The 26,285-nt window shown below is 40.6% G+C and overlaps 1 protein-coding gene across 1 annotated transcript in view; it reads right to left on the minus strand.

Moving 5' to 3' along the window:
• Positions 1-10,400, minus strand: part of CPEB4 (cytoplasmic polyadenylation element binding protein 4) — a 64,544-nt gene extending 54,144 nt beyond the window's left edge. Inside the window, exon 1 of the mRNA XM_081232334.1 lies at positions 7,895-10,400. Coding sequence (XP_081088460.1) covers positions 7,895-9,019 — 1,125 coding nt within the window. The 5' untranslated portion in view covers positions 9,020-10,400. The remainder of the gene's footprint in view (positions 1-7,894) is intronic.
• Between the last annotated feature and the right edge of the window lie 15,885 nt (positions 10,401-26,285).

Here is a 26,285-nt window from a genome sequence, read left to right on the forward strand (position 1 = left end):
TGAAAAAGACTTGGGGGGAAAAACTTTATCCAAAGAGGAAACAAACAAAAAAACCAGTTGGTCGCTAAATTTTCCAGCAATGTTCAAGAAAATGGGAGCACCATCTGGGCTGATTCCCACTATTAAGTACACTGAGTTTATTAAACAAAATTATAGTTCAGATTATAAAATTCTTCTTTAAACTCAAATTACCATACACCAGTTACACAATGGTTTTCACCTTTTAAGAATCTGTGCTATTTGCAAAATTTTGAATTAATATTTCTATTTGATGACTTTCTTATACCAACAGAATCTTTTGGAAGCCAAATATTAGGCACATTTCATTTTACTTCAAAAACACTGGACAAAAGAAATGTGAAACTGAAGGATCAGGAAAGTTGAGGAGCTTGCCTTAGGTCACACAGCTAGTAAGTGGCAGAGCCATCGTTGAAACTCAGATCAACTCAGATCTGACTTCCATATGATAATTAGGAGGTTTTTCTGAGTAGCAACTGTTCTTACATTGTTTGGTTCTTTTTAAGGTTCCTACAGACAGTAAGGCTACAGCAGTTATTTTACTGACTAGCACCAGATGCATTCCTCAAAAACACCTGGGAAAACTATTATTAAAAGTATGTTGCATAACATTTAAATATAAATATGGCTTTAAAATGTATAATACCTTGGAATTAACTATAACTTATTTTAGAGCTAAAAGAAAGCAATGACTGGGATATATCTGGTAAATACGCAGCAAATAGAAATTGCCCAATCTAAATACTCTACAATATGAAAAGTCCTTCTTTAGCTTAAGGCTTTAAACTTTAAAAATTCAGTTTGCAAACATGAGGGAAGACCTGTAAGTGACTGATGAAGTTTTTTTTCCTTGACATGTAATGAGACCTAAATTCTGCAACCCACAGGCTAAAGTTTGCCTTTTGTAGTACCATTTTGTCACAGAACTTAAAAAAGCACAAGTTGTGTACAGGTGTATATTTATAAATGTGACCATTAATAAAATATTTGGAACTGTCATTTACACACTGTTTCTGTTATACCTAAAGTTGAACCTGTTAGTTTGCCTTGAAGTTTAAACAGCTCATGGATTAAAATGAAATATAACTATTGGGCTAGTTGCTAATTTGTTTACAATGATAAAAAATGCATGTTCAGTATCATTCAAAGATTAGCACAGGTCAGAAATACATTATGAATCAAATCAAAACAATTTTTATGATATCTACCTATGCCTAGTCCATAACATAGCAGGCGCTCAATAAATATATGCTAAATAAATTAATTAAAATATAAAAAACAGAACTTAATTCCAGGATAAAAGCTAAAATATATTCAATTCAAATCTATGGTACCCTCTCCTGTCTTTTAACCAACAAAATCATAAATTCTTCATTAAAGTACAGTCTCCTTCTAAGTGTCCATCGACAGATGAATGGATAAAGAAGATGTGGCACATATATACAATGGAATATTACTCAGCCATAAGAAGAAATGAAATTGCGTTATTTGTAGTGAGGTGGATGGACCTAGAGTCTGTCATACAGAGTGAAGTCAGAAAGAGAAAAACAAATACCGTATGCTAACACATATATGGAATCTAAAACAAAAAAACAAAAAACCATGGTTCTGAAGAACCTAGGGGCAGGACAGGAATAAAGACGCAGACGTAGAGAATGGACTTGAGGACACAGGGAGGGGGAAGGGTAAGCTGTGACGAAGTGAGAGAGGGGCATGGACTTATATACACCGCCAAATATAAAACAGATAGCTAGAGGGAAGCAGCCGCATAGCACAGAGATCAGCTTGGTGCTCTGTGACAACCTAGAGGGGTGGGATAGGGAGGGTGGGAGGGAGACACAAGAGACAGGAGATATGGGGATATATGTATATATATAGCTGATTCACTTTGTTATAAAGCAGAAACTAACACACCATCGTAAAGCAATTATACTCCAATAAAGATGTTAAAAAAAAAAAGTACAGTCTCCTTTAATGTATACAAAAACAACCAAATGTTCTAAATTTCTTAAAAATAGGCAAAATCTTTCAAACTACTGAAAGATGCAGGCTGCCAATGCTAATAAATGTTTAGGTATATAAACAATTATAAAACTTCTCTTCAAGAAAACTGATAATTCTGCTAAATGTTTTATCTGTCCTGGGTTGCATCTAGCTTATTTAAAAGTAGTACTCTGAGAAGTGGAGCATATATGATAGGATAAGCAAAACTAAGGACTGCTCAAAATCTTTCATAGATACCCAAGCTTTTTGTAGTTATTTTAATTTCCTGATTTTACTCAATATTAGAGATTTTAATTTTATTTTAAACAAAAAAATGTAAGCTACCTAACACGGCCACATATTTAAAGTAGCTTACAATAACCCTTCACTGCTAGGTCTGTGTTCTCAAATTTAAGTGACTTGCTCAAGGTCACACAGCTAACTAGAGCTCAGATCAAACTTAAGTCTGTTTGGATCCAGGGCCTGTGCTTCAGTCTACTATATTTTTGGCCTCACACAACAGCCTTTCTCAGTAATTATCCAAGTGTCAGCTTCAGAAACTGATTAAAAATAGAATCTATAGATCCTTTATCTTTCTATTGAGAATTTTCTGAAAACCTGAAAGTGTAACTCCTTCTGTTCCAATATTATACAATATGATGAGAATCTACGCTAACTTTGAAGTAAAAAATTCTACACTGCTATAAATTTATCATGGTAAAAATATACTTTAATTTCCGCATGAACAATTTTGTTTGAACAATTAAATACAAAATGACTTTTGTCAGGAAAAATTAAAATGAATGCTCATGTTACAAGCTCCCTGCCTTAAAGAGAAATATATTATCTCATCTGTGATGGGACCAAAAACTGAGGTAAAATACAGTGCTGAAAAAATGTGATAATGGAACCTCAAGCTTATTTTCCTTTATAGAAAGAGCAAAAAAGTCGTAAGGAAAATAGATTTAGACTGTAAAATTCAAAATAGGCATAGGTTAACTTTAAGACTACTTTTCCATTTCTTTCTCATGAACACCAACAAAAATTATTCTCAAAAGCATAAACTCATGAACTAAATAACATCTTTCTAGTTGCAACTAGCAACAAGCACATTCACTAGGCTTGCAATAACCAGGTTTTTCCTGAAAGATGTTGGAACAGTGTGTTGATCATATTCCATGGCTTCCCTGAAGACACATCAAAAAATAATCAAAAAACTACCCTGCCCAAGTTTCAATTCCATCAGAAAAGCAATTAAACCTAGTTAAAAGGCTTTCTACAAGAAGGTGTAAAATGGTATCTGGTAGCCTTTTCCCAAACTTTTCCAATATTTCAACTCTGCTGGAGCCAGAACCATCCAACCCGTACTTTACAGTTAAAAAAAATTACTTTCCCGTCTTCTAATATAGATAAATACAAAGTCAAAGAAAATGTTTCCTACATCCCTCTTGGGACTATATGAGAAAACAAAAAACGTAATAACGTTGCACTTTAGACAATTTTAATATTGATAATTCACCATGACTTTCAGACCTGAAGCGATGCAGTAACTTTCTGTTTTCAGATATAAGATGCCATATATAATTTTGAGGATCAATAAACTGAAAACACAAGGAGAGTTATTAAAGTTAACATAAATTATTTGCCTGGTTAAGACAACTTAACAAATCCATGGTGACCAAGTAAGAGCAAATGGGCTCCAAATCCTAAAATGTCTCCCTATCAATCAAGTTTTAGGACCATCTTTGTAACAGATTTTGTCTCCCCCCTTTCCTTTTTCTTTGCTTTTTTTTTTTTTTTTTTTTTTCCTTTTTGGTCTACTTCTTGGTTCTTAGCTAATAGAGATGGGGGCGTAACTGAGCTGAATATAAGAGAGTACTAGGATATATAGCATACAATTCTCCTTTACATTCCTGTAAGGACAGAAGATCTAGGCACCCCTCCAAAGAACTGCTATATTCAAATTCATTATTGGCAGGTGCCCCAATATATTATTTGGTTCGGACATCAGGATTCCAGGATGTGTTTGGCAGGATGGGTAGGATTTTTCTCCCCTTAATGTAAGGGTCAAATCATGCCTTTAGTCACATAAACATGGCCCTTGTTTCTTCATTTTGAAATTAAGACAATAAAACTAAGCCTCATAGGGTTGAGAAATTCTATACACGAAGTGAGATAACATACGTGAAAGCACCTAGCTCAGTACCTAGTATATAGGACGTACTAAAATCAAACAAAAATATATTGATTTGAATATTATTTGTTTAATATTTTAAAGTTGATAAATAAATATATTCTATTATTTTCCACTTTCAAAACTTTATAATCAGCTTTTGATCATCAGGTATCAATGATTCACTGTAAAAATTTTTCTCTCATCTTACATGCTTCCAGGAGGCATTTACCCCTCCCATCTGTAAAATGTCTATGTGAAAAGACACTGTAGTATAATGGTTAAAAGCCAAATCTCATGTGTGAATAGTAATAATAACAATAATAATAATAATTTCTACTTCATAGGATTGTTGAATGAATTAAATGAGTTAATACATGTAAAACACTTAGACTATCACAGGCATGTTAGCTATTATTAAATACATATTAGTTTAGTTGTATCTGAAAACTGGATTTCAGGCATGTTATCTGCATCCACATAATGAAAACTTTAAGCTAAGCAAAAATAACTTAGAAACAAATTTTAATACAAAGAAAATCCCAAAATATAATGCCTGTCATATCAGTTATTTAGAGGATTATTCACATATTTGGAATCTTTGCTCCTGCTCCATAAACATGGATAAAAGAGAAGGTTAAGATTGGCCCCCAAAATTAATTTAAAATGTCATCATGAATTTTAATTCACTGTATGTACCCAAACCTGTATTAAACAAATGTAAAAACCATTGATTCATTTCAAATTAAAATAAACATTGCCCAGTATTAGTTACATTTCAGGTAAATTATTTCCTTTTAATATAATAATTCCATGCTAGCCTTTGATTGAATACCAATATTATAATATAGCCATGTAAATTCTATCCTGTAATTTCTGTGGTAAATTTTAAGATCTCTCTATAACACCTAAGGAATTCTTTCTAAAAGCAATAGAAATTGAATTACTAATCTATAAAATGTCTTTCCTAAAATTAATAGTGTTTAAGGTAATAAATTTAAATAAGATAGCAGTGTTTAGAAAAAAGTATGGACTGTGACTGCAGCAGTTTAAATTTCACAGTAGCTTGCTTTAGAATAATAAGGAACTTAGGAATCACCTAGGTCACCACCATCCCCAATTTTATGAAGAAACTGAGGTCCCCAAATGCTATGACACTGATAGGGCCAAGACCACAACCTAGGTGTCTGGGCTCCCAGTCAAATAAATGTTTCTTCAAATCTTTTCATATCAGATTTAACCAAGTAATTCATATCAACTCAAAGCAGTATTTTTTGCCAAAAAATTATTCAAAAGAATAATTCTCTAAAACACACACACAGAACTACATTCATTTAAGTAAGCACCACGGTACTCAGTTTACTAACTTCTTATATTTTCAAAACCCTATTAGGAATTTCTTGTCATAAAGATTCTTTTCAAATCATTTATTTTTATTGTGACTTTCAACTCAACCCAATGCTTGCTCTCAGCTCCCCATCTCCCAACCTCTCTCTTTCTCTCTCTTCACTCTCTCACACACAGAAATATATACACTCTCCTAAAAATGGTGGGGATGGTGAACAGAAAGCAACTTAGTTTCTAATCCTACCAAATTTGAGCCAGGTATATTGACTCATCCATTTTCCATCCTCAGCATAACAGACAACAATTCTAAGGGAAGAGTTAGTTTCTAACAGTACCTTTTAGTATCAATCTAGTCTACTATTATTTCATACACCAGCTTAATTTCTAAGAAAACATCTGATTAAAAAAATTTCACATGTTAAACGCATCCCATTAGCTCCATAAAAATATTAATAATGTGCATATACATATGTTTATTCATTTTCTGGAATTTTTATTTTTCCCAAAGCAAACCTTTATCAAAAGTCAGTAAACTGAGAATGGAAAACAAACTATGAGGTCACATAAATTCATTCTGTCACTTTATAAGTAGCAAAATAGAAAAGTATTTTTAATTCTGAGCCAATCTTAACCCAGTTAAAAATGTTGAGAATGCCATCTTAGATTTTTTCAAATTAGGAATATATAAATAATTCATAAAAGTTACCTTTGCATTAAATTTCCCTTAAATTTATGTTCAAAGGAATATCAAAACCAACTTTTTAAAGATAGACTTCATGGGATTGCCAATGTCTTCAACAGCCTTTCACCTGACCACTAAAGCATGATAATTGCTCTCTTCAGTTTGAGTAAAAACCCTTTCTAAAAACAAAAGCAACAGCTTTTTTTAATACCTGGGCAAAAAAATTATTTAAAAAAAATTTTTTTAACTAGATTTCACCAAACATTTTAAGATACATCCTAATCATTATACCTGAATCCTTAGAGAAGGGTTATTTAATTCCTTGGAATGACATAGGGTTCTCTTAGCAAACTTCCCCTCCCTCTGAGCAAATTATTAATTAAAACAGATAATTCTACTTGTGTTGACATCATATATGGAGACATTGCAATTATTTTGAAATCTGTTTGAGCCTTTGCTGAAAGATCTCTAAAACAACCCTCTAGATATAGCACATGTGTATGCGTACACATGTATGTAGCATTTTTTAATCCTTGCTTTTTAACCTAGAGTTTGTACTCTTATCAGCTGTGTGCTCTTGGGCAAGTTATTATATCTTGCTGATACTCAATTTTCTCATCTCTAAATGGGGATAATAATAGAACTTATCTTGTGGGTTTTGTTCTGAGGACTGATTCAATGTTAGCTTAAAACCCACATAAATTTCCTAAACACATATAAATGATCATACCCCCAAAGTACACAAATTTAGTGGGGCATCTGATGTTCAATTAACTATGAAATTCCCTTTATCCTACGTCTATCAACTAGACTGGCTGCTCATTAATTAAAAAACATGAAACAATGTGACTCTTGCAGAATAAGGATACATTGGTGGCAAGAAAGACAAGTGATCTTTGCCTGGGCCTATTTTTAGGAATGGTTTAATTATCTACACCCCCAAGTGTTAACACTGGAAAATAAACAAATGGGTGAAAGGCATCATAAAAGAGTCACTCTGAGATCAACAGTTTCATAGTATGCAAAAATAATTGGGGATGAAGAAAATATTCAGATCATTTCTCTAGCAGTCCTTACTGACACAAGGCAGGCCAGAATTTGCAAAAAGCTTTAACAGGAATTGCCAAATTGATGAATTCAAACTGTTCAGACCGCAGGGTTCAGAGAGGTTTCAGGTTTAAAATATAACCAGTGAGAAAACTATAATTCAATAGCTGGTTTTCAGTGAACCACTACCTTACAGTGGACAAAAATTAATTTGCGAGGTTATATAGTTATGCAAACGGGTAGAAAATGCTCATCAGTTTCCACAATGAAATATATTTATATCTACATTATTTATTCTCACTTAAATAAGTAGGGAAAAACCAACCACGATTCTCTTGTCAGGCTAGAAAGGTATTATAGTTAATAATCATGACATCACTAACTACCTGGTATTCATAATTATGCTAATTTATACGATTATCTAGGGGAAGATAACAATTAGAAATTTACCAAAAAAAAAAAAAGCTGAATATTTTGTTCCAAATTATACTCCTCTCCTGCCAAAATAATATCTGGTAATTAACTAATTTTCTAAGAAGAGCTCAGATATGAATACAGACAATTCAAACTCTCTTCGTTACACAGATATTACACCCTGCCGTTTCCTTATTTCATCTTAATCTATTAATGGAACATAATCTTACCGGAAAAGGAAAAATGTTGTCAGCCCTGTTCAAGCTATCTTCCATCCAGGATTTAGGAGCAAAGGCAGAGCTGGGGCGAGCATACTTCTGGAGCTGAATATGATTGCTTGCAAAATTTTTCTTCAAAGGCGAGATGGAGTTCAGGGGCGTTATTCCTCCATTCAGCCCTCTGCGGTGATCTCGGCCTTGGGAACCTCCCCAGCCACCATATCCACCACCTCCTGGGCTCCAGGAAGAAGACGGTGTAGGAGAGGGACTCTGGTAGCTGCTCCATGGAGAGGGGGGCTTGTTAAGATTATTCGCCAAATGAGGCAGCTGGTTAAAAGCAGCATTTCTATGTGTGAAAGGTGGGGGATGGGGACTGGCAGGAGACCTCCTTTGCTGCTGATGCTGGCTGTGATGATGCTGGAAATGAGGGTGATGGGGGTGGTGCTGTGAGAGAGGCCCGATCTGAGGAGAGAAACTGCCTCCAAAGCCAGGGCTGACATGATGGGGAAAATTTTGAAACAACAGAGCACCGTTATTAGCCGAAGCAGCCGGGACCCCTCCCTGGTGAAAGAAACTTGCATCTTCATTGATGATTGTAGAGGAAGAAGGTGCTATCGCTGCTGACCAGTTACTGAAACCAGTAAGAGACGACGCGCTAGACGTCAAGGGTTGGGTTGAAGTACCTAGCCCCGTGGCTTCTTGATAATCAAACCCTGTCAACACTGGTGATTCGATTCTTATTTTCTCCTTCCCGTTGCCATTTTCTGAAGAATTGTCCCCTTGATTTTCTTCAGATTTTGCTTTCTCAGTTTCAGGCAGTATTCCAGCTTCCTGACCTGGACTGGGGGAGAGCTGCTGCTTTTCTAAAGGGTCTTGCTGTTCCTGTTGCTGACTTTTTGCCTTTTCTGATCCCAAGATCTCATCCTGAATGTTATGGGTAGCCGGAGCAGGAAAGAGCCAAGCTGACCCGGCACTGCTGCCATTGGCAGCTGTGTTATTATTTATAAAAGCAGCAGGGCTGGGGGTGGCATTTTGGTGATGGTGTGGAGGCTGCAGATGTGGATGGAATCTGACTGGAAAAGCAGATTTATTCCCAGTATTGCTTTGCACTAGCACTCCAAACCCGTAATCCCCCATTTATTATTTTTAGGCTCAGAATCTTATGATAAAAAGAAACAACAACCTGATGTCTCACGCCTTTGTATCCTCTACCCTAAATTTAAGTTGCTTGTTTGAAATGTCTTATTTTTAGCTAGCTCAAAGATCGCAGCTTATCACCCTAAATAGTACAGATTTGGAATTCTGGTCTCTGAAAGAAAAAAGAAAAAAACTAAAAAAAAAAAAAAAATGTCTTAAAACATTGACATGAATCCAACTTATTCTAGGAGGGAATAAAAACGAAGAGGGTAAAAATCAAGTCTTTGGTTAGTAAAATAGGCGCTTTCTTTTTCCAAAGGAAAACGTACATGAATGACAAAAACACAGCTTCTCAAGCATCTATGGATGTAGAAGAATAAGCATTGCGCGGAGTAAAAATATATATATATATATAATTTAACAATCACATATGGTCTTCTTCAGCAGTTTAGATTCACTCACATAAAAATTAGAATAGGGCTAAGGGGAGAATACGTTCTTTTCTTGGCAGCTTGGTTAAAAAAAATCAGGAATAACTTAAGAACATTATATATTATATATTTATATATATAGATTATATTAGGTTATTTGGGGTGGGAGGCGAATTCCTGGTTGCGGGAGAGGAAATCAGCATTGACTAATGGAAAGATGATTGCAGGGAAGTTTCTGCTGTTCCTGGTCCTGTTTCTGATCTTTCACGGGGTGCAGTTTTGGCCTCTGGGGCTGTTCTTGAAGCTCTGGGTGCAGATCTTGCTGCTGTCGCTGTTCCTGGGGCTCCCCCCGGCCTCCTCTCCCCCATGAAATGGGTTGGAAACACCCGTTTCTCCCTCTTGGGGATGTCGCGATCAGGACGGATTAGCGAGACTCGACGAGGAAAAGCTGGCGGCCCCGGGGTGCGGGGACCAAGGGGGCGACCTGGAAGGTCCTGCGGTTTCGGCCTCTACCCCTCTCTGCGGCTCCGGGGTTTTTTTCCCTCATGGGACCCAGGGGCGGTTTGTTCAGTTCTCTCAGTTCGATTCTCCGCAGGGGGGAAAGAAGAGGAAAAATAGGAAAACCCCACCAGCGTAGTTACTCTAAAAGAGAAGGGCCTTCCCCCCTTTGCTCGCTGTCTCTCTTTTTTCCCCCAGATTTTTTTAAAAACTGTAATTTAGAAGGCTTTTGTTTCTCCTCACGGTTGCTGGGCCGTCGTCGCCGCCGCCGTCGCTTTACCCCGGTCCCGCAGTCCCCGCTGTCGTAGTTGGGGACTCCGCCTGGCTCTTCTTCTCTCCTCCTTCCTCCTCTGCTGTCGCCGCTGCCGCCGCCGCCGCCGCCGCTGCCACCGCCTCCCGGTGCCCGGGTTCAGCAGCCGCGGCTGAGTCCCTCTCCTCAGGACCGAGCCGAGTGAAATGACAACCAGCTGGAAAGACCGAGAGACACTTCCGGTTCGAAGAGGGAGGGGTGGGTTAGGGAAGACACCCCGCCCACCTGCCGAAAAGCCAATCAGCTGCTAGAATTCAGATTAGGTCACGCCCCTCGGCTCAGGCGCCCTCCCAGGAAGGTCGAAAAGTTATCTCGAGAGACGCCCCTTCCGTCTGCGCCTCGCCCAGTGAGGCCCGGCGCCTGGAACCCGTTCCCCCGACCCAGAGTGAGCGCAACTGGTCGCCATCTTTAGTGTGGGCAAAGGACTCCTGCGCTGTTTATCTCGCCTAACCACGTTCTGCAGGAGGAGTATAGCGGGACGCGTGGAAGAGAACGGATTCTTCTAGCACTGCGGTAAAGAGTCCAGGTGTGGGAGATCTATGGGGCAACCCCTGAAACCGCGGATGAACGGGAGGACTGCCCATAGTAAACGTGGTTCCCCAGGCATCACGTGCTTTGACCGGAGCTCCTCCCCAGAGGGATCTGGAAGAGGAGGCGGGTTTTCCTGGCAGCTGTGCGGTGCCTGGAGTTGCGTATGTCCTTGTCGTGAATGTAGACCTCACGCGGGACTCTCCCTTCACCTTCCATTCCCCCACCCCCACTCCTCCTCTTGGTTTAGGCTCCCGTCTGGTGCAGTCTCAGGCACAAAGATACAGCTGCTGTAAACGTCTGTGGCTGAGCCCTCATTCCCAACCGGCTCTAGTGTACCCTTCCCGCTTACTAGAGGGACATTTCCAAAACGAAAAGCTTGTTAGGGAACTCATCTGCTCAGACCTCTCTGCGACTGCCCACTACCTCCTTGAAAAAGACCAAACTTTTTAGTCTGGCGTTCAAAGCTTTTCCACTCTGGGGGCAGTATATCTTAACACCTCGTCTCCCTCCAACCGCCCCACACCAAGGTGCTACAAATATAATTTCAGCGCCTTTTTACCTTCCCTTTCCTCTCTTCTCCACCTGGTAAACTCCTATTTAGTTTTAGGAATCGGTTCAAAAGCTACCAACTCTGTCTTCCGAGCTCCCTCTTACGAACATCCATGGCCCAGTGTACATCTCATGCTTCTTTATCACCCTCTATTTTAATGGTTGCTTAGGTCTCCTGGACCTGTGGTCAACTGTGGGCTCTTTGAGGAGGGAACCTTGTAGATAGGAGTCATCAGTGAATGCATGCTGAAGGAATGAGTGAACAAACCAACTACAATGAAATCTTTCCTGAATGACAGTCCCTTTTCCAAATCTGCATAATTTCATTCCTTATGCCATTTGGTTTGGGACTCACATCTATCAAACTTTAATCATTTAGGTTGTTCATTTGCTGCTCAAGGGCTCCATGTCTTGTTCATATTTGTACGTTCTCACCACTATGACCACCATCAGGACCTAGATTAATGCCTTGCTCTCAGCACTCACTCTAAAGATGTTGAATAAGTGAGTGTTTTCCTTTAGTAGAAAATGAGAAATGAAACGAAATCAGAGAAGAGCCACAAGTGACTATGGCAAGAGTAGGGAATAAAAAAGGGAGAGATCAAAGACTTTTAAGAAGAATCTCATGAAAAAAGGTGGCTTCCATTTTATTTCCCTAGCCTTTCCTCAATGGCCCCAACTTCTGCTGCCTGAGTTTATCAATCCTCCCATACTTCCATGTAGAGCACCTGTTCGGGACCTTAATCAGTGATTTTTTTGTCTTTCGTTGTGTCATGAACATGAGTCTTGTCTCTGTAACTCTACTTTGAGTTCCTTAAGTGTTAGGGATTGGGTCTGATTCTGCTGTTTATTCCCCACAACTGGACATACCTTGAGACTTAGCTGGTTCAGTTAGGTGTCACTTCCTCCAAAATGATTTCCCTGACTACTCCTTTTTGTAGCATCTTACAGATTCCTCTCATTTACTCACTGCTGGTTGTCAGTGAGTTAGTTTTTTCACGAGCAGAGCTTGTGTCTGATTTATCTGTGTGTCCCCAGTGGCCATGAGAGGGTCTGTCACAGAGCAGACTCAGGACATGTTTATTGAATGAATGAATGAATGAATCTTCAATGCCCAGTAGATGGTTGAGAGTCTTTTGGGGCTGCCAATTCTTAGTGACTAAAATGGCTGCCATATTTGAAGGAAAGAGGGCTATCTTTAAAACCAAACAGGTAATTTGAATTCCAGATCTGCTACTTCCTAGTTGTAGAGCTCTGGGCATCACCTCTACAAGCCCCTGGTTCCTCATAGATAAAATGTGAATGATATTCCTCCCTGGCTAGGAGGTGGTAAATTACATGAGATACAAGTGAAGTGCTGGGTTCATAAGAGGGTTTCAAAAATGTCGGTTCCTTATTAACATACGAAGCGCAGAGAACCACTTCTCAAGTGCCTTTTGCCTAGAAGCTGCATGCATGAGTGAATCCAGGAACCTATGTTGGTTTGTAGAGGGAGGAGACACACCAGAGCCATAGTCAGGGTGCTGCTAGGTCAGCCTGATCTTTTAAGGCTAAATCAAGCATGGGCAGTAGGTTTGGGCTGGGCTGAAGCTAAAATGATCCCTGAAGACATCAGGTTCCTGGCTAGGGATTAGGAGCATGGGAGAAGGAAGCGGGAAGCAATTCTCTTGAGTCAGTTGCCTACAGAGACCCAGGATACCCAGCTCAGGGCTGCCCTCCTTGAAAACATTCTGGCCTCAGAAACTGTCCCAGGTAACCATGACAACAATTCAGCAGCTCTATTTAGGATTTCCAAAGAGATCAACAGTTGCAGATGAGTGCTGGCTTGAACACTTTGCTGGCAGAAGAGAGCGCCTCCCATGAAACATGCTCACTGGGAAGCCTCCAGGTTGCAGAGAAAGCAAGCTCTCCCTGGACGTTAAGGTGCTACCAGATTTTTTTTTTTTAATTAAAAAGATTTTTTTAAAAACCCTCCCTCCCTGTCCATTAAGGGCTGACACACCTTCAGAAAAGTTGTAGGCTAGTGCATGGACCCTGCTGGCTACAGCCCAGCCCCCTCTGGGGTTTGAGGTCAACCACACCCCAAAGTCGGAGCCTCCCAGGAAGCAGGGACCTAATATTTCCTTCATCAGCCTCTCTTAAAGCTTGGCAGGCGATATAAATCTCACCTCATAATCACACAGAGTGAACTCTTCCCCACGCTAGCTAATGTCCTCCACCACTGCCCTTGAAGCACACACTGTCTTCTCCCAACAGCACACACCCAAGCTCCCCAGGGGCCTGTCTAATGACTTTAGCAATCAGGGCCACCACCCAACGTTGCCCAGGTTGTGCACTGTGCAACTCCATAAGGCACCACAGACTATGATGTGAATGCCCATCCCCCTGTTGCACAATGCAGTGGCCCTGCTTTGGTTCATTTCCATGAGACACCGAGGCACAATATGGAAATATGACACTCATACACAAAGCCACCAGATACTACCATAAATTACATGAACACATGCTCATCACATGGAGAAATATATAAAGCAGTTGATCTTTTTAGATTTGGTGGCCCAGGAGCTTTCTGTAATGGAACTGAAGGACACCGTGTCCTTAGTGTTGTTTTGGGTGGGGAGCTATAGTGAGAAGACAAGTCCGGGCAAGTACATGGTCCAGTCCCCTAAGAGATTAATACCCAGCAGTTATTTTGCTTAGCAGCATTCATAAGGATTTTAACGTAGTAGAGGAATATATATGTTACTGAAACGAAAAACATATGATATTAATATTCAGAAGCAGTTCTTGTGAAGGTAGGGGAAGAGAGAAGGATGGAATTACTTTTGCAATAACGTCTTTTCCAAAACTGCCCGAAAGCTCACTACCAGAAGGCAAGCCAGACAGAAAGAGAACCACGTCCTGAAGGCAGGTTTTATTAAACCCACCTCTGATCTTCACCCTGTTTCAGTGTTGGAAAGCAGGCACATTTACTTAGAAAGCACCATTGGTTTTTTTACAGTTAATTGCTGGGTTACATTTTCTCCTTTTGTTTGTTGTTTTATAACCTGCAAAAGCCCTCTGCATTTTAAATAGTATTTTCTTCCTGCTTTCCCACTTAAGATGTTGTCATGAACATGGAGTCCATAGTTAACAATCCATTTTGGTGGGGAGCGGTGATGTCAGTTCTTCCAACGCAATGTCACTGAACAAAAGGTTTGGAAAGGTCCAGGACAGAGACGTGCTTCACTTGATTTCACCGTATCCCGGCAAAGCTTTAGGTGAGCTGGAATGGAGGGTTGACCTTCCAAACTGTGACATGTATCACATGGGATGACTTGGATTCTTTTGTGGTTCCAGCCACATATGTGGATGGGCTGTTGACCTAGATTACCCCTGGCTGTTTCGATTGGACACACTTCACTTCCCTGTATCAAAACCATGGCCAGGCTGCCAAAGAGCCGCCATCTCACACTCTGTGGCTAGACTAGAGGATCTTCACCTGCGATGCTGGAAAAAGAAGAGCTTTTTGGAGCTTGCAGGGAAGCTGCAGAGTCCAGAGATCTGAGATCTGGGAGTCAGAGACCAAAATTTTAGCCCCAACATAGCCTTGAGCTCACAGGCACTGGTCCAGTTTGTCCAATGATTTCCTTTAAGCCAGAATTTTTACTGCCAAAGGAGTTGCACTTTGGAACCCGTAAGCAATAAAGTTTCAAAGAAAGTCATCTATATAAAAAAACACTAAAGATGGTCCTTTCCTTTTATGTCCATATTTCTTGCTCCCCTATTCTTGGAGTATATATCTATCTATCTATCTATCTATCTATCTATCTATATATATATATATATATATATATATATAAAACTAAAGAACAATTATAAGAGTTGATTTGTAAGCATCCAACCTCAAACTTTAGCATGCAGTCCCCACGGGAGCCCATCAAATGCAAATTCCCAGGCCCTGCCCCCACGATATTCTGATTGTTTTCTCATAGTATTTTCTCATAAAGTTATAAGGTACTAAAGATTTTCTCATAATAATGCAAAAGCACAGAAAATCCAAATGAAGGATGCCTAAAAAAAGTGCCTTTCTCACATGAAAGAAGTTTGCAAGAGTCCATATAGCGCTGGTGGGGTAGTTTCAAGAAGTCATCAGAAACCAGGGTTCCTTTTATTTCATTGCTTTTCCCTCCTCAGAATTCAACTTCTACCTAAGATCTAAGATAGTTGATCTAGCTCCAGCTATCACGTCTGTATTCCAGACCAAAGGACATAGAAGAAGATGAAGAATGACACAACCGTTCTTTGAGGGAACTTCAGAAGACATACACGTCACTTTCGTTCTCTTCTCATTGGCCAGAATTTGGCCATATGGGCACACCTAATGGCAAAAGAAGTTGGGAAGTATAGTCTTTATTTCATGCTTTATGTATTAAGCTAAAAATGTATATTCTATTATCAAAGAAGCAAAGGGAGGTGGATATTGGGGGTGGGGCATGTAGACCAGAGAGGTTTCATGACTACCTGAGGTCTTATAACCAAGTCAATGCCCTCATTTTGCAGTTGAGGAAACTGAGGCCCAGGGAAGGGCCTTGTCTAAAAAAACTCAGTTATTTTGCCCAGGTATCTTGACTCAAAACTCTTCGCTCTACTCGGTGGTCCTCAAATTTTAGCAAGCATCAGAATAACCTGGAAGACTAGTTAAACCAGAATTTCTGATTGAATAGGTATGGAGTAGCGCCAAGAATTTTCCCTTCTTTCTTTTTTTTTTTTTTGTTATTGCCCTATTACTTTAATTTTTTTTTAACTTTTAGTGGGGTATAGTTGCTTTATCATATTGTGTTAGTTTCTACTGTACAGCAAAGTGAATCAGCTATACGTATACATATCCCTCTTTTTTGGATTTCCTTCCTGGACTTGCTCACTGAATTTTTCTAAATAGAGAATCTAATAACCTTACTCCATTGCTTAAATACTTTCAAGTGGCTTCCTTATGTATTCAACTCTATTTTTCAAACTTGAGTGATTTTCATTCCAGCATCCCAGTTTTTGCCATATGGATGTGGTTCCTGCATTGTCCTTCCTTTAACATTTTTTATAAACTGGTTTATCTTTAAAAAACAAACAAATAGATATGCAGTCAAGACAACTTGATTAGCCACCCGAAATGCTAGAACCAACAGGTAATTATCACATTTAAAATAATGAAAACAAAATAATGGTATTGAATTGCTCCTAGATCCTGTGAGTATATCACAGGCCCTAAGTCTGAGGCTTTCTTTCTCTTTGTTAAAAAGGAAGATTAAAAGGTTAGAGAGAGATGCTAAAGACTTACTAGCCCAACCTGGAAACGTCGTCTTTACCTAATGAGAAGGGCTGAAAAAGAATGGAAAAGGAGCGAAATTTCTCATTGTGTGATTCAAGATTATATACTGTCTTGTCTGTGTACCACCTACAACTATCTCATATACCCCACTGGGAAGGGACCCATTCTCTGGAAGGCACTGCCGGACTCCTGAATGTAGCACCCCATGCACCTGATGAACTGGCACCTGCCTAACATTTTAGCATCATCTCCTGCCGCTCTCTGAGAGCACTGTTCCAACCATTCTGAAAAACTTGAGGTTCCAAGTACTTGCAATGTCATGAATACTATTTGCTGGAAGTAACGGAATGCATGAGTAAGAGTGACAAACAGTAAGTGGTGATTTTTCTCACACATCAAGAAGTCTAGAGGCGAGCAGTTGCTGATGCTGGCTGGTCAAGTATGACAGTGCTGTGGATTGGAATCTCTGGATGTTCTTGGCCTCACCTTCAGGGTCTTAAGACGTCTGCCACAGCCCCAGTCATCACACCATGACATTCAGAAGCAAGACACAGAGGGCTTCAAAGAGCTGAGAGTTTCTGGTCAGGAGCTTTCCTCTGATCAGGGAGGAAAGGTATACCTCAAACACCCTCCAAGCACACTTCCTGTTACATGTTTTTGCTCAGGATGGGGTCACATGCCTTGATCTCGACGAGACCTGGGCCCACCTTCCCTGAGACCAAAGGACCCCAATGTGAAACAAACAGAATCAGAATTCTGCTAGCGAAGGAGCAGGAAAGTCTTTGGAGGAATCAACAAGTGTGTCCTATGCTCACCACACAACTTTCTTAGGCCTTTCAGTGTATGTCTGTCTGCCAAGAACAGCTATCTCATTTGCCAGGGGAGCTCAGACTCAAGCACCTTCACTGCCTTCTCTGACCCCCCAGCAGAGGTGGGCATCTTCTCCCAGGTTGGCACAGACACTTGGCCACATAACTGACTATTTATGTAATTGGCTATTTAGATCCACCCACTGGAGTTGCTCCTCCAGGTCAGGCACTTTTCTGTTGTGTAACCCCTAAGCCCGGCATTATGCCCAGCACACAGTAGGCCTTTAATGAGTGTTTGCTGAATTAAGGTTGAATTAATCAGTTTTCTTTCCTCTTGATATACAAGTCATAAGGAAGTCTGAAGTAATAAATGTTAGGTTGACTTTAACAACAAGCCTTGGAAAATTTGGGGAATCTCCTAGTAGTGTACATCAAATTTCTATTGACATAGCATAAAAATTCTACCACACTGCTGATCTTTTGGCAAATCAGTCACTGTAAATCCTGGCAAATGGCTTTATAAACTTAGTAAACCATTTCAGTCTTGTGTAAAACACACTGTACAGGATAATAGCTTCATTTGGCCAAGTCATCTTAGATGCAGTTCCACGATTGCATAAAGCTAGTCTTTATTGATATACCCTCAATGTTAAACAGCCTGTTAATGAAGTGGATTGCCTTGAAGCCATTGAATAGTGCACATACACACACATACACACACACACACATTTATCACCACCTGAAAACAATGGCAGAGGCAGTAATTATATAATATTAACGAGCAATATCACATACAATTGGATGTGCCAGTTTCTAACATAGCTGAGTTGATTCTCAGTAATGGGTTTCTTGAAATGACCTGGCCCCCACAGAAGTACCTTCAGGTTCAACAGCCCATGTAAAATATAACAAATGCATAAATAATTTAGCAAGGGAAATAGGTAGCGTTATGGCCGCACTTCTATGCTGCTCTTATTTAAAAGCCTGGCAGCTTGGTAGTTAGAAACCACTATGTCCAGGGGTGTTGTAATACACTATTTGCTTGGAGTTGAAATGAGGCAGAGAGCTCCAGGGCCCTAGCTCATTTCTTATTTAGAGGCAGGTTTTTTTGTTTGTTTTTTTCTTTTAATCCATTTGGCTATTTAAATTCCAAAAATAGAAAGAGGAAGAAGAAACACGCTTCAAATTTAGAAGTTTAGAGGCTAGTTGGAGTCCTCTTAGGCAGGCTCTGGGATGTGTTTTTTTAAGCAAGTGAGCTTAAAAATTAGTTTCATTATGTGTGTGTATGTCTTTTTAATCCATATATGGCAATTGATGAGGCAGTGTTCTTCAAATTCTAGTTCTTTTTGTTATCTCAGACACATAATTTTTGCTTCATTGTTGTATGACCTATTTTATTATTCACCCAACATTATGTGTAAATGGACTCATTTTTTAGAACTTAACTAAATAAGTTGGAAAGAAAAATTCTGTTATCACTCATGTAAATAGAAGAATCAATACACCATGCCATAAATGGATGCTGTCATTTATTTTTTCCTAACCCACACTAGAATAAATGAGTCAAGCAAATGCCTAGTAATAGAAATAAGAGTTCTTCTGTGCCATCTGAAGACATCTCAAAAACCATCGGTGGCACTTTTAGGGAAGCCTGGCTTACTGGTTGAGTAATATGTACCTTTCGAATCAGGCAAGATTGGTTCAAGGCCCACCTCTGACATTTGCCAGCTGAATGACTCATGAGCAGGTCTTTTTGTCTCTCTGAGCCACAGTTTCTGCATCTGGAAAACGGGGATAAAAAATTGTTGAGCAGTTAGTTGAGAGGATTATATAGGTAATACATGTAAAGCTCTTAGGATGGTGCCTACCTATAGCAAGTGTCCAAGAAATGTCACCTATGATCATTATTCATTTGTGATTGGGGAGATGTGGGTCATCACAGAGAACCAACCACCAACAAATTCAGTCCAGAACAAACAAAATGTGCTAGGTGTCTACCATATGACAGGCTCTGTGGTAGGCCCTGGGGACATGGAGGTAATTCTTGAGGTGACAGACGTGTACAGAGCTAATGACAGTGGTACATGGGAAGTGCAGTGAGAGGTAGGTTCCCAGGTCATTATGGCAGGCCAGAGGAGGACATGATGAAAGTCGTGTCAGGGAAGAAAAGTGAGCAGATCCCCAAATCAGGCCTTTCCTGATAGCTTATGGGGGACATACATCAGTACTAGGAGGTACCAAGTAAATTGGATTTCTGCTGGGGAGGAGAAAGTGCATGAAATTCAGACATATATACAGCAGTGGAGACATACCATTTACTGATGGGCTTAAGTGACATTAATGAATTGGTGAATATCATTTTCAAAACTAAATGGTGGTCAAGCAACTTGTAAATGGAATTTTAATTTTCTTTCCTTTCATAGCGGCCACAGTGATTCACAGATATTTTTTAATTTGGCCAGCCGAATGATTTTTGTGTTTTGTTCATTATTATTATTACTTGGTAATGTAAAAATTATGCAGTTTCATAGGAAAACCCAGATTTGTGTTCTCTCTTTAAAAAAAGTGGACGATGTAGCCATCTGAATCCATTCCCCACATATGGCAAATTAGGGCTGGCATTGGCTGCTCTTGTAAGATGGGGCATTTGCTCTACAACACTCCCAAGGCGACAGTGCTGCCCTAAGACTCCGGCGAGTGGGGCCCCTGCCCTTGACCCCATGCAACCAAGTGATGTCTGCACTGCCTCGTCTAGACCAGGCTGCTGGGCCCTGGAATTCCCTGGCCACGGGACCCAAGCCTGCTTCCAGAGCCTGCAGAGACCTCTTTCCCAGTTAGTTCTCCCAAGGGCGACTAGCACTGCTAGGGAGTATACCCCATGCCCAAAGTGTGGCCAAGACAAAGCTGGAGGGAGGGAAGGGACTGAAGCTTGAATGTGCAGGCCCTGGTGTCCATCCACCTGCACAGAGTTCCTTGCTGTGGGGGATGGAGTCAGGCATGGGAAGAGAAGAAGAGCAGATGGTGTGTTGAGGGGGGTGGGGAAGCCCTTGGCCTGGGGACCAGTTCTCCCCAACATCTTCAGGTAAGGAACCCTGAGGAGTCTGAGAATTCTACTTTGAACTTGGCCTTCCAGGTCATTACAAATGTACATTTGTCAGGGTAGGAGACTAGAAGTTACTTCAATTTGTTAACTCGATTTATAGCTTGTAAAGTATTTAGTGATCTGGTAGATGGACTTCCATTTAAACTTTTTCCCAGGGTCTGCAAAATATGAGGAGTGGGCCTGCTGGTGGATCTCACTCCTTTCTCCCTGCTGCCTGATGCCCATTAGTGCTGAGTTTGTGGTTCCCAGTAGACTGTGAGCTTCGTGAGGGTGGGAAGTGTACCTGATGTTTGCACTTTATCCCCTCACCCCTAGCACGGTCCTCGGCTGTGGTACCCAATTCGTCCTGAATGAGTGACTGTCTAACCTGAGAGCTGATAGTTCAGGTTAGTCCCCTTGGAATTATCTTCTGTCACAGACTTCCACACATCACAGATTATTTTAAATTGTCTCCTTAGCAACTTCAGTCATTGCTAGAAATGATTTTGGTTATTTCTGTTTTTCTGATGTAAAATGAATGTATGTACACGGTAACACCATCTGAAAGGTTTTGTAAGAAAGGTAAAAAGAAGAAGGAAAGAACATCACACATCACCCTAATTCCACTGGTAAAGCCATTATTAACATTTTGGTATATTTATTTCAGTCTTTTTCATATGTTTCTTTTCAGAGTTGAGATCCTACCCAGAGATTGATAACAATAAGCTGCCATGTTCCAAAATTTGAGCAGCTTTCTGGCTGCTGTTTGTCACTCCCCGTGATGTGTGTCACTCCCCGCATTTTAAAAGATAAGTTGCAGGGCTTCCCTGGTGGCGCAGTGGTTGAGAATCTGCCTGCCAATGCAGGGGACACGGGTTCGAGCCCTGGTCTGGGAGGATCCCACATGCCGCGGAGTAACTAGGCCCGTGAGCCACAACTACTGAGCCTGCGCGTCTGGAGCTTGTGCTCCGCAACAAGAGAGGCTGCGATAGTGAGAGGCCCGCGCACCGCGATGAAGAGTGGTCCCCACTTGCCACAACTAGAGAAAGCCCTCGCACAGAAGCGAAGACCCAACACAGCCAAAAATAAATAAATTAATTTAAAAAAGAAAGCTGTTGTATGTAGAAAACTTAAAAAATATATATATTAAAAAAAAAAAAAAAAAAAAAGATAAGTTGCATAAGAAACTTCTAGATTTCATGGAGAAATATTGAAGTGAGGAGCATGACAAACATTTTCCCAAGAGGTGAATGATGTGGTTCTAAATTTTTGTGCCTGCGAGGGTTTGTGATTTACCCTACTTACCGGTCATTCATCATTTTTATCAACATCATAATCACTGTCAAGGGTCAAATATTTGCCATCTAAGTTTTTACAGCCTTTTCCTGTTAAGCTCGATATGAAGAATGCTGCATACACTTGGCCCCCTCTCTTTCAAAGCCAACAGACTGCCATGCATACATGCTTGTTGGGCTGCCAACAGTCCACAAACACTGATCAGGTGATGCCTAAATACCATGCACCACTGAAATCCTGAGACTATCCAGTGTAACAGGGGAGAGGTGACTAAATTCCAAATGGCAATAAGCATGACAAGCCAATAAATAAGGGTGCCACGGGGACACGGAAGAGAAGCTGCCTTACTCAGCCTGAGCTCCAGGGAGGGCTTCCAAGAAGAGGGGATATTTGAGAGCTGTCTGGAAAGCTGAGCTGGGGGTTGGCAGCTGCAGAAAGGAATCGGGTGTTGGGTTGAGGCCCCTTGAGGGTGTGGCTGGTGCAGAGGAGAGGACCTTAGCAACATTTAATGACTCTGCACTATGTATCAGGGGCCATGCTGGGTCCTCAGAAGACAGAAATGGCTAGGCTAGTGAATGAATACATGAACAGACCTTTGGGTGACATCCTACCTGATAGGATACTTCAGAACTACATCTTGATAATTAAGCCCAAATCCAAGGCATTCTAGAAGATCCCTAATTAAAGTAATTTAAAATGTCCTCTACAATTCGGCAACACCTATTAAAATAAAAAGTGTGCATATCCTCTGACCCAGAAATTCTATTTCTTGGTTCCTACTGTAGAGACAAAACCTGTTCAAATCACTTGCTTGTGGAAAAGGGTGTATATTGCAGCACTTTTTGTCAAAATGAAAAACAGTTGGGATCAACCCAAATATTTATGCATAGATGAATGGCTGTCAAAACTAGGCTGAATCTATCCCATAGAAATGTATGGAAAGTTAGAAAGAGTAAGGTTGATTTATATATACACAGTAAAGACTATGAGACAGATAGCTGAGGAAAAAAGTTACATAATACGCATACAATATGATATCATTCACGTAAAAAAATTCCACACACAAAAACCACCATGTTTTCTATAGTTACAGAGATATGAGAGTTTTTATTAGTTCATAGATATACATTTTATATAAGCACACAGATAACTAATTAAATGCATTAAGGGCTTTTTAACTGAAAATGGTGGCTGCCTTTGAGAGGTTCAGAGATTGGAGGAAGTGGTGGTAAGAGATACAGGCCTTACCTTTTAACTCTTTTTACAAGGAGCGTGTATGCTGTGAATGACTTCTGCAATTAAAGGTTAACTAAAATGGTGAAAGTGTTCTTTCAGGGTAAATCAGTACCACTTATTCAGAATCGAACTGAGCAACATGAAACAAGACACTAAAATGTTCCTACCCTATGACCCAGTAATTTTCCTCTTGGGAGTCCAGCCAAAGGAAATAACTCCAGAGAGTTGCAAAGATTTTCATATAAAGGTGTTCAATGCAGTATTATTTATCAGAGTGAAAAAAAAAGGAATCATATGAAATGTCCAGTAATGGGTGAAAGCTTAAATGGTTAGTTTGCATAATGGAATGATGAGTAGCCATCAAAACCTGTTGCAGAAGAATTTTGTTGACTTGTAAAAATGTGACCAAAGTCATATTAATATAAAAAGGTGAAGGTAGAATGATCTCAAATATTGTATAAGCACAAATACACATACATAAGACCCATGGGGGTGGGGTAAGGGACCCAGGAGAGTTATTTGACTGCACCTCATGTTCATCTAAGGTCTCAGATTTAGATTTTTGACATCATCTCTAAATGCAGTTCTATAAATAATCACAGGGATACTCTGAATACTCGCACATAGTCACAGATATACTCTTGCTAATATCATGTGACTCTGATTGTTGCCTGTAAATATTTAAAATACAGCACAGTTTTTTTCCATCCTGCTTTAGCATTTGCTTCACAAATAGAGGAAGCCAGACTGCTCTCACTGGCTGAGAGATCCCGTTCTGCCACAGGTACAGAGGATCAGAAGGAAATACCCCAAACGGGAGTATACAAGCTGGTTGTCTCTTGGCAGTGGGATTTAGATTTTTTTAATGGCGAGTTTTCTGTTTCTCCTAACTTTTCTACAATGAGCATGATAAATTAGGAGTTTGGAGTAACATATACTCACTACTGTATATAAAATAGGTAAACAACAAGGACCTACTGTAGAGCACAGGGAACTCTACTCAATATCTTGTAATAACCTGTAATGGAAAAAATCTGAAAAAAATAAATATATGTGTATAACTGAATCACTTTGCTGTACACTTGAAACTAACACAACATTGTAAATTAACTATACTTCAATTTTAAAAAAGTAGCTCCTAGAATAAAAGTTTTGAAAACAAACGGGAGAAAAACAAAACAAAACAAAACAACAGAAGAGGAAGCGTCCTCCTTTAAAACACAAAAGCAGCGCCTGGCTGGAAAATGTGCCACATCAGGATGTCCCCGGGCGGAGTCCTCGGCAGGCTGGCACCAGGGCTGGACAGAAAGAATGCGGCTGGACCCTGCTCCAGTGTGTCACGGGAAGGCCAGCGCGACTCCGGTCCCCGCCCCTCCCCCCCCGGTCCTGCTGGGTGAGGCCAAAGCAGTTCCGCCGACCAGAGGCGCAAGAGGATTCGGGTTCAAAGCCGGACCTGGGGTTTCGAGGGCGTGGGGAGATTGTCCCGGCTCCTGATCAACCAGGCGAACCTGCGTCCGTGGCTCTAAATCAGAGTGCGCAAGAGCGGGGAGGAGCAAATTTGCAGGAACAAATGGGACACTCAGGTCTGGCCGATAAATAAATCCCTTTATCAGGGGACTTCAGAGCGGAGGATTTATTTGCATAGCCAACAAGCTGCACACTGGTTGGCAGGCACAATAGGGTGAGAAAGACAAGAATCACTAGATTACAGTGGAATCTCTTATTAATAGATTTGGGCCTTAACTCTTGACAGGTTCAGGGTGTGTGTGTGTGTGTGTGTGTGTGTGTGTGATTGTGTGTTATAGTCAACAAAAGTGAACACTCCTTCCCACTACCCTCCGCCCCCAGGCTTTTACTTCGCACTAACAAAGCGGGTGTAACTGGTTCCATCCGTCAAACAAACACAAGGCCATCAGTTCTTCCCCTGGTGAGGAAATCGCTCCTGCGTCCTCACCGGAGGAACACGTGCTCTGATAGGTCAGGGAGCACACTGAGTGTCTGGTGGTGAACAGCTGGGGCCAGGAGCCAGCACCCTCATTAGAGGAAGCTGCTACTATTTCCAGCCTGCCTCTATTCACTGAAAGCAGGTCATTACAAACACAGCGCGTTTTTGCATATTAGCCAAATTAAAAGAATAATATGTTCTCTCCTTTCATGTGCTATACTGATAAATCCCAATTTATGAATGAAACATGCTGATTAGTTAGTTAAAAAATAATTAGTCCCAGAATGTGTTTCGGAGTCGGAGACTTAATGAAAGCACACACCAACACTGTTTCCCAAGTACTCGGTACATGTCTCTGAAAGAAAAATATTCATAAGATGCATTCATGAGAGACTAATGATGAAGTAGCCTGATTTTATTTTTATTTCTTTCTCACCATGTGGGTTAACATTTGGATGTTATATGGTTCCTGACAGGCTGGGTCACTTTAGAAATATGGGTCCAGGTGATGGCTGTTATCCTTGATTGAATATTGATTTTCAGGTTGTCAAGAGAAAGGGTCTCAGCTCAGAAGCTCCATCTTGTTCTGGAGAGAACCTTCCAGCCCTGCTATGGAGCTTTCATTTCTGGATCCAAAGGTTAATTACCGAAAGACTGGCAGTGGAGAACCAGCGGGTAGCATCCAGTGGGGTCCATTAGATTTTCACTGTGTTCCCACAGCTGGGAAAACCAATATTGGGTTTCAGACAAAATCTGAGTGTTTTGGCCACTGGGAATCAGAAGGCTCCAGACACTCCAAGGACATAGGGGCATAAGGATGACCGCCAAGCCAAGGACCTTTAACCCAAATACCAGCTGACCATTCCTAACCCTGGAGGCTGTACACAGCACAACTGCACCTTACCATATACTACAGCTTGTACTACAATGTATATTATAAAAACCACCCTTGCAAATGCCTTCACTTGCCTATCCGATGTACGTGGTAGAGTAAGATGGTTTAGCTTCCATTTTTGGACCAGATCACGGTTTCTTTGATTGAGCCCCAAAAGGAGTATATGTTTGCATTTAGAAACTTTGCTGTGTGGAAATCACACCGAGATGCTTTGGCCATGAGAGGCCTGTAGGAAGAGAGATGAATCAGGCTTCACCCCATAGTTACTTCAGGGCGCAGGCCATCGAGAATTAAAATGTTGTGTGTTTTTTCAAATATGTATAGTGCAATTTACATAAGTCAAACAGTCCTACTCCCCTGCAGGGTATAGGCTAAGGGA

Source organism: Mesoplodon bidens (genome assembly GCF_964165515.1).
Source record: "Mesoplodon bidens genome assembly, chromosome: 4".
NCBI classification, from domain to species: domain Eukaryota; kingdom Metazoa; phylum Chordata; class Mammalia; order Artiodactyla; family Ziphiidae; genus Mesoplodon; species Mesoplodon bidens.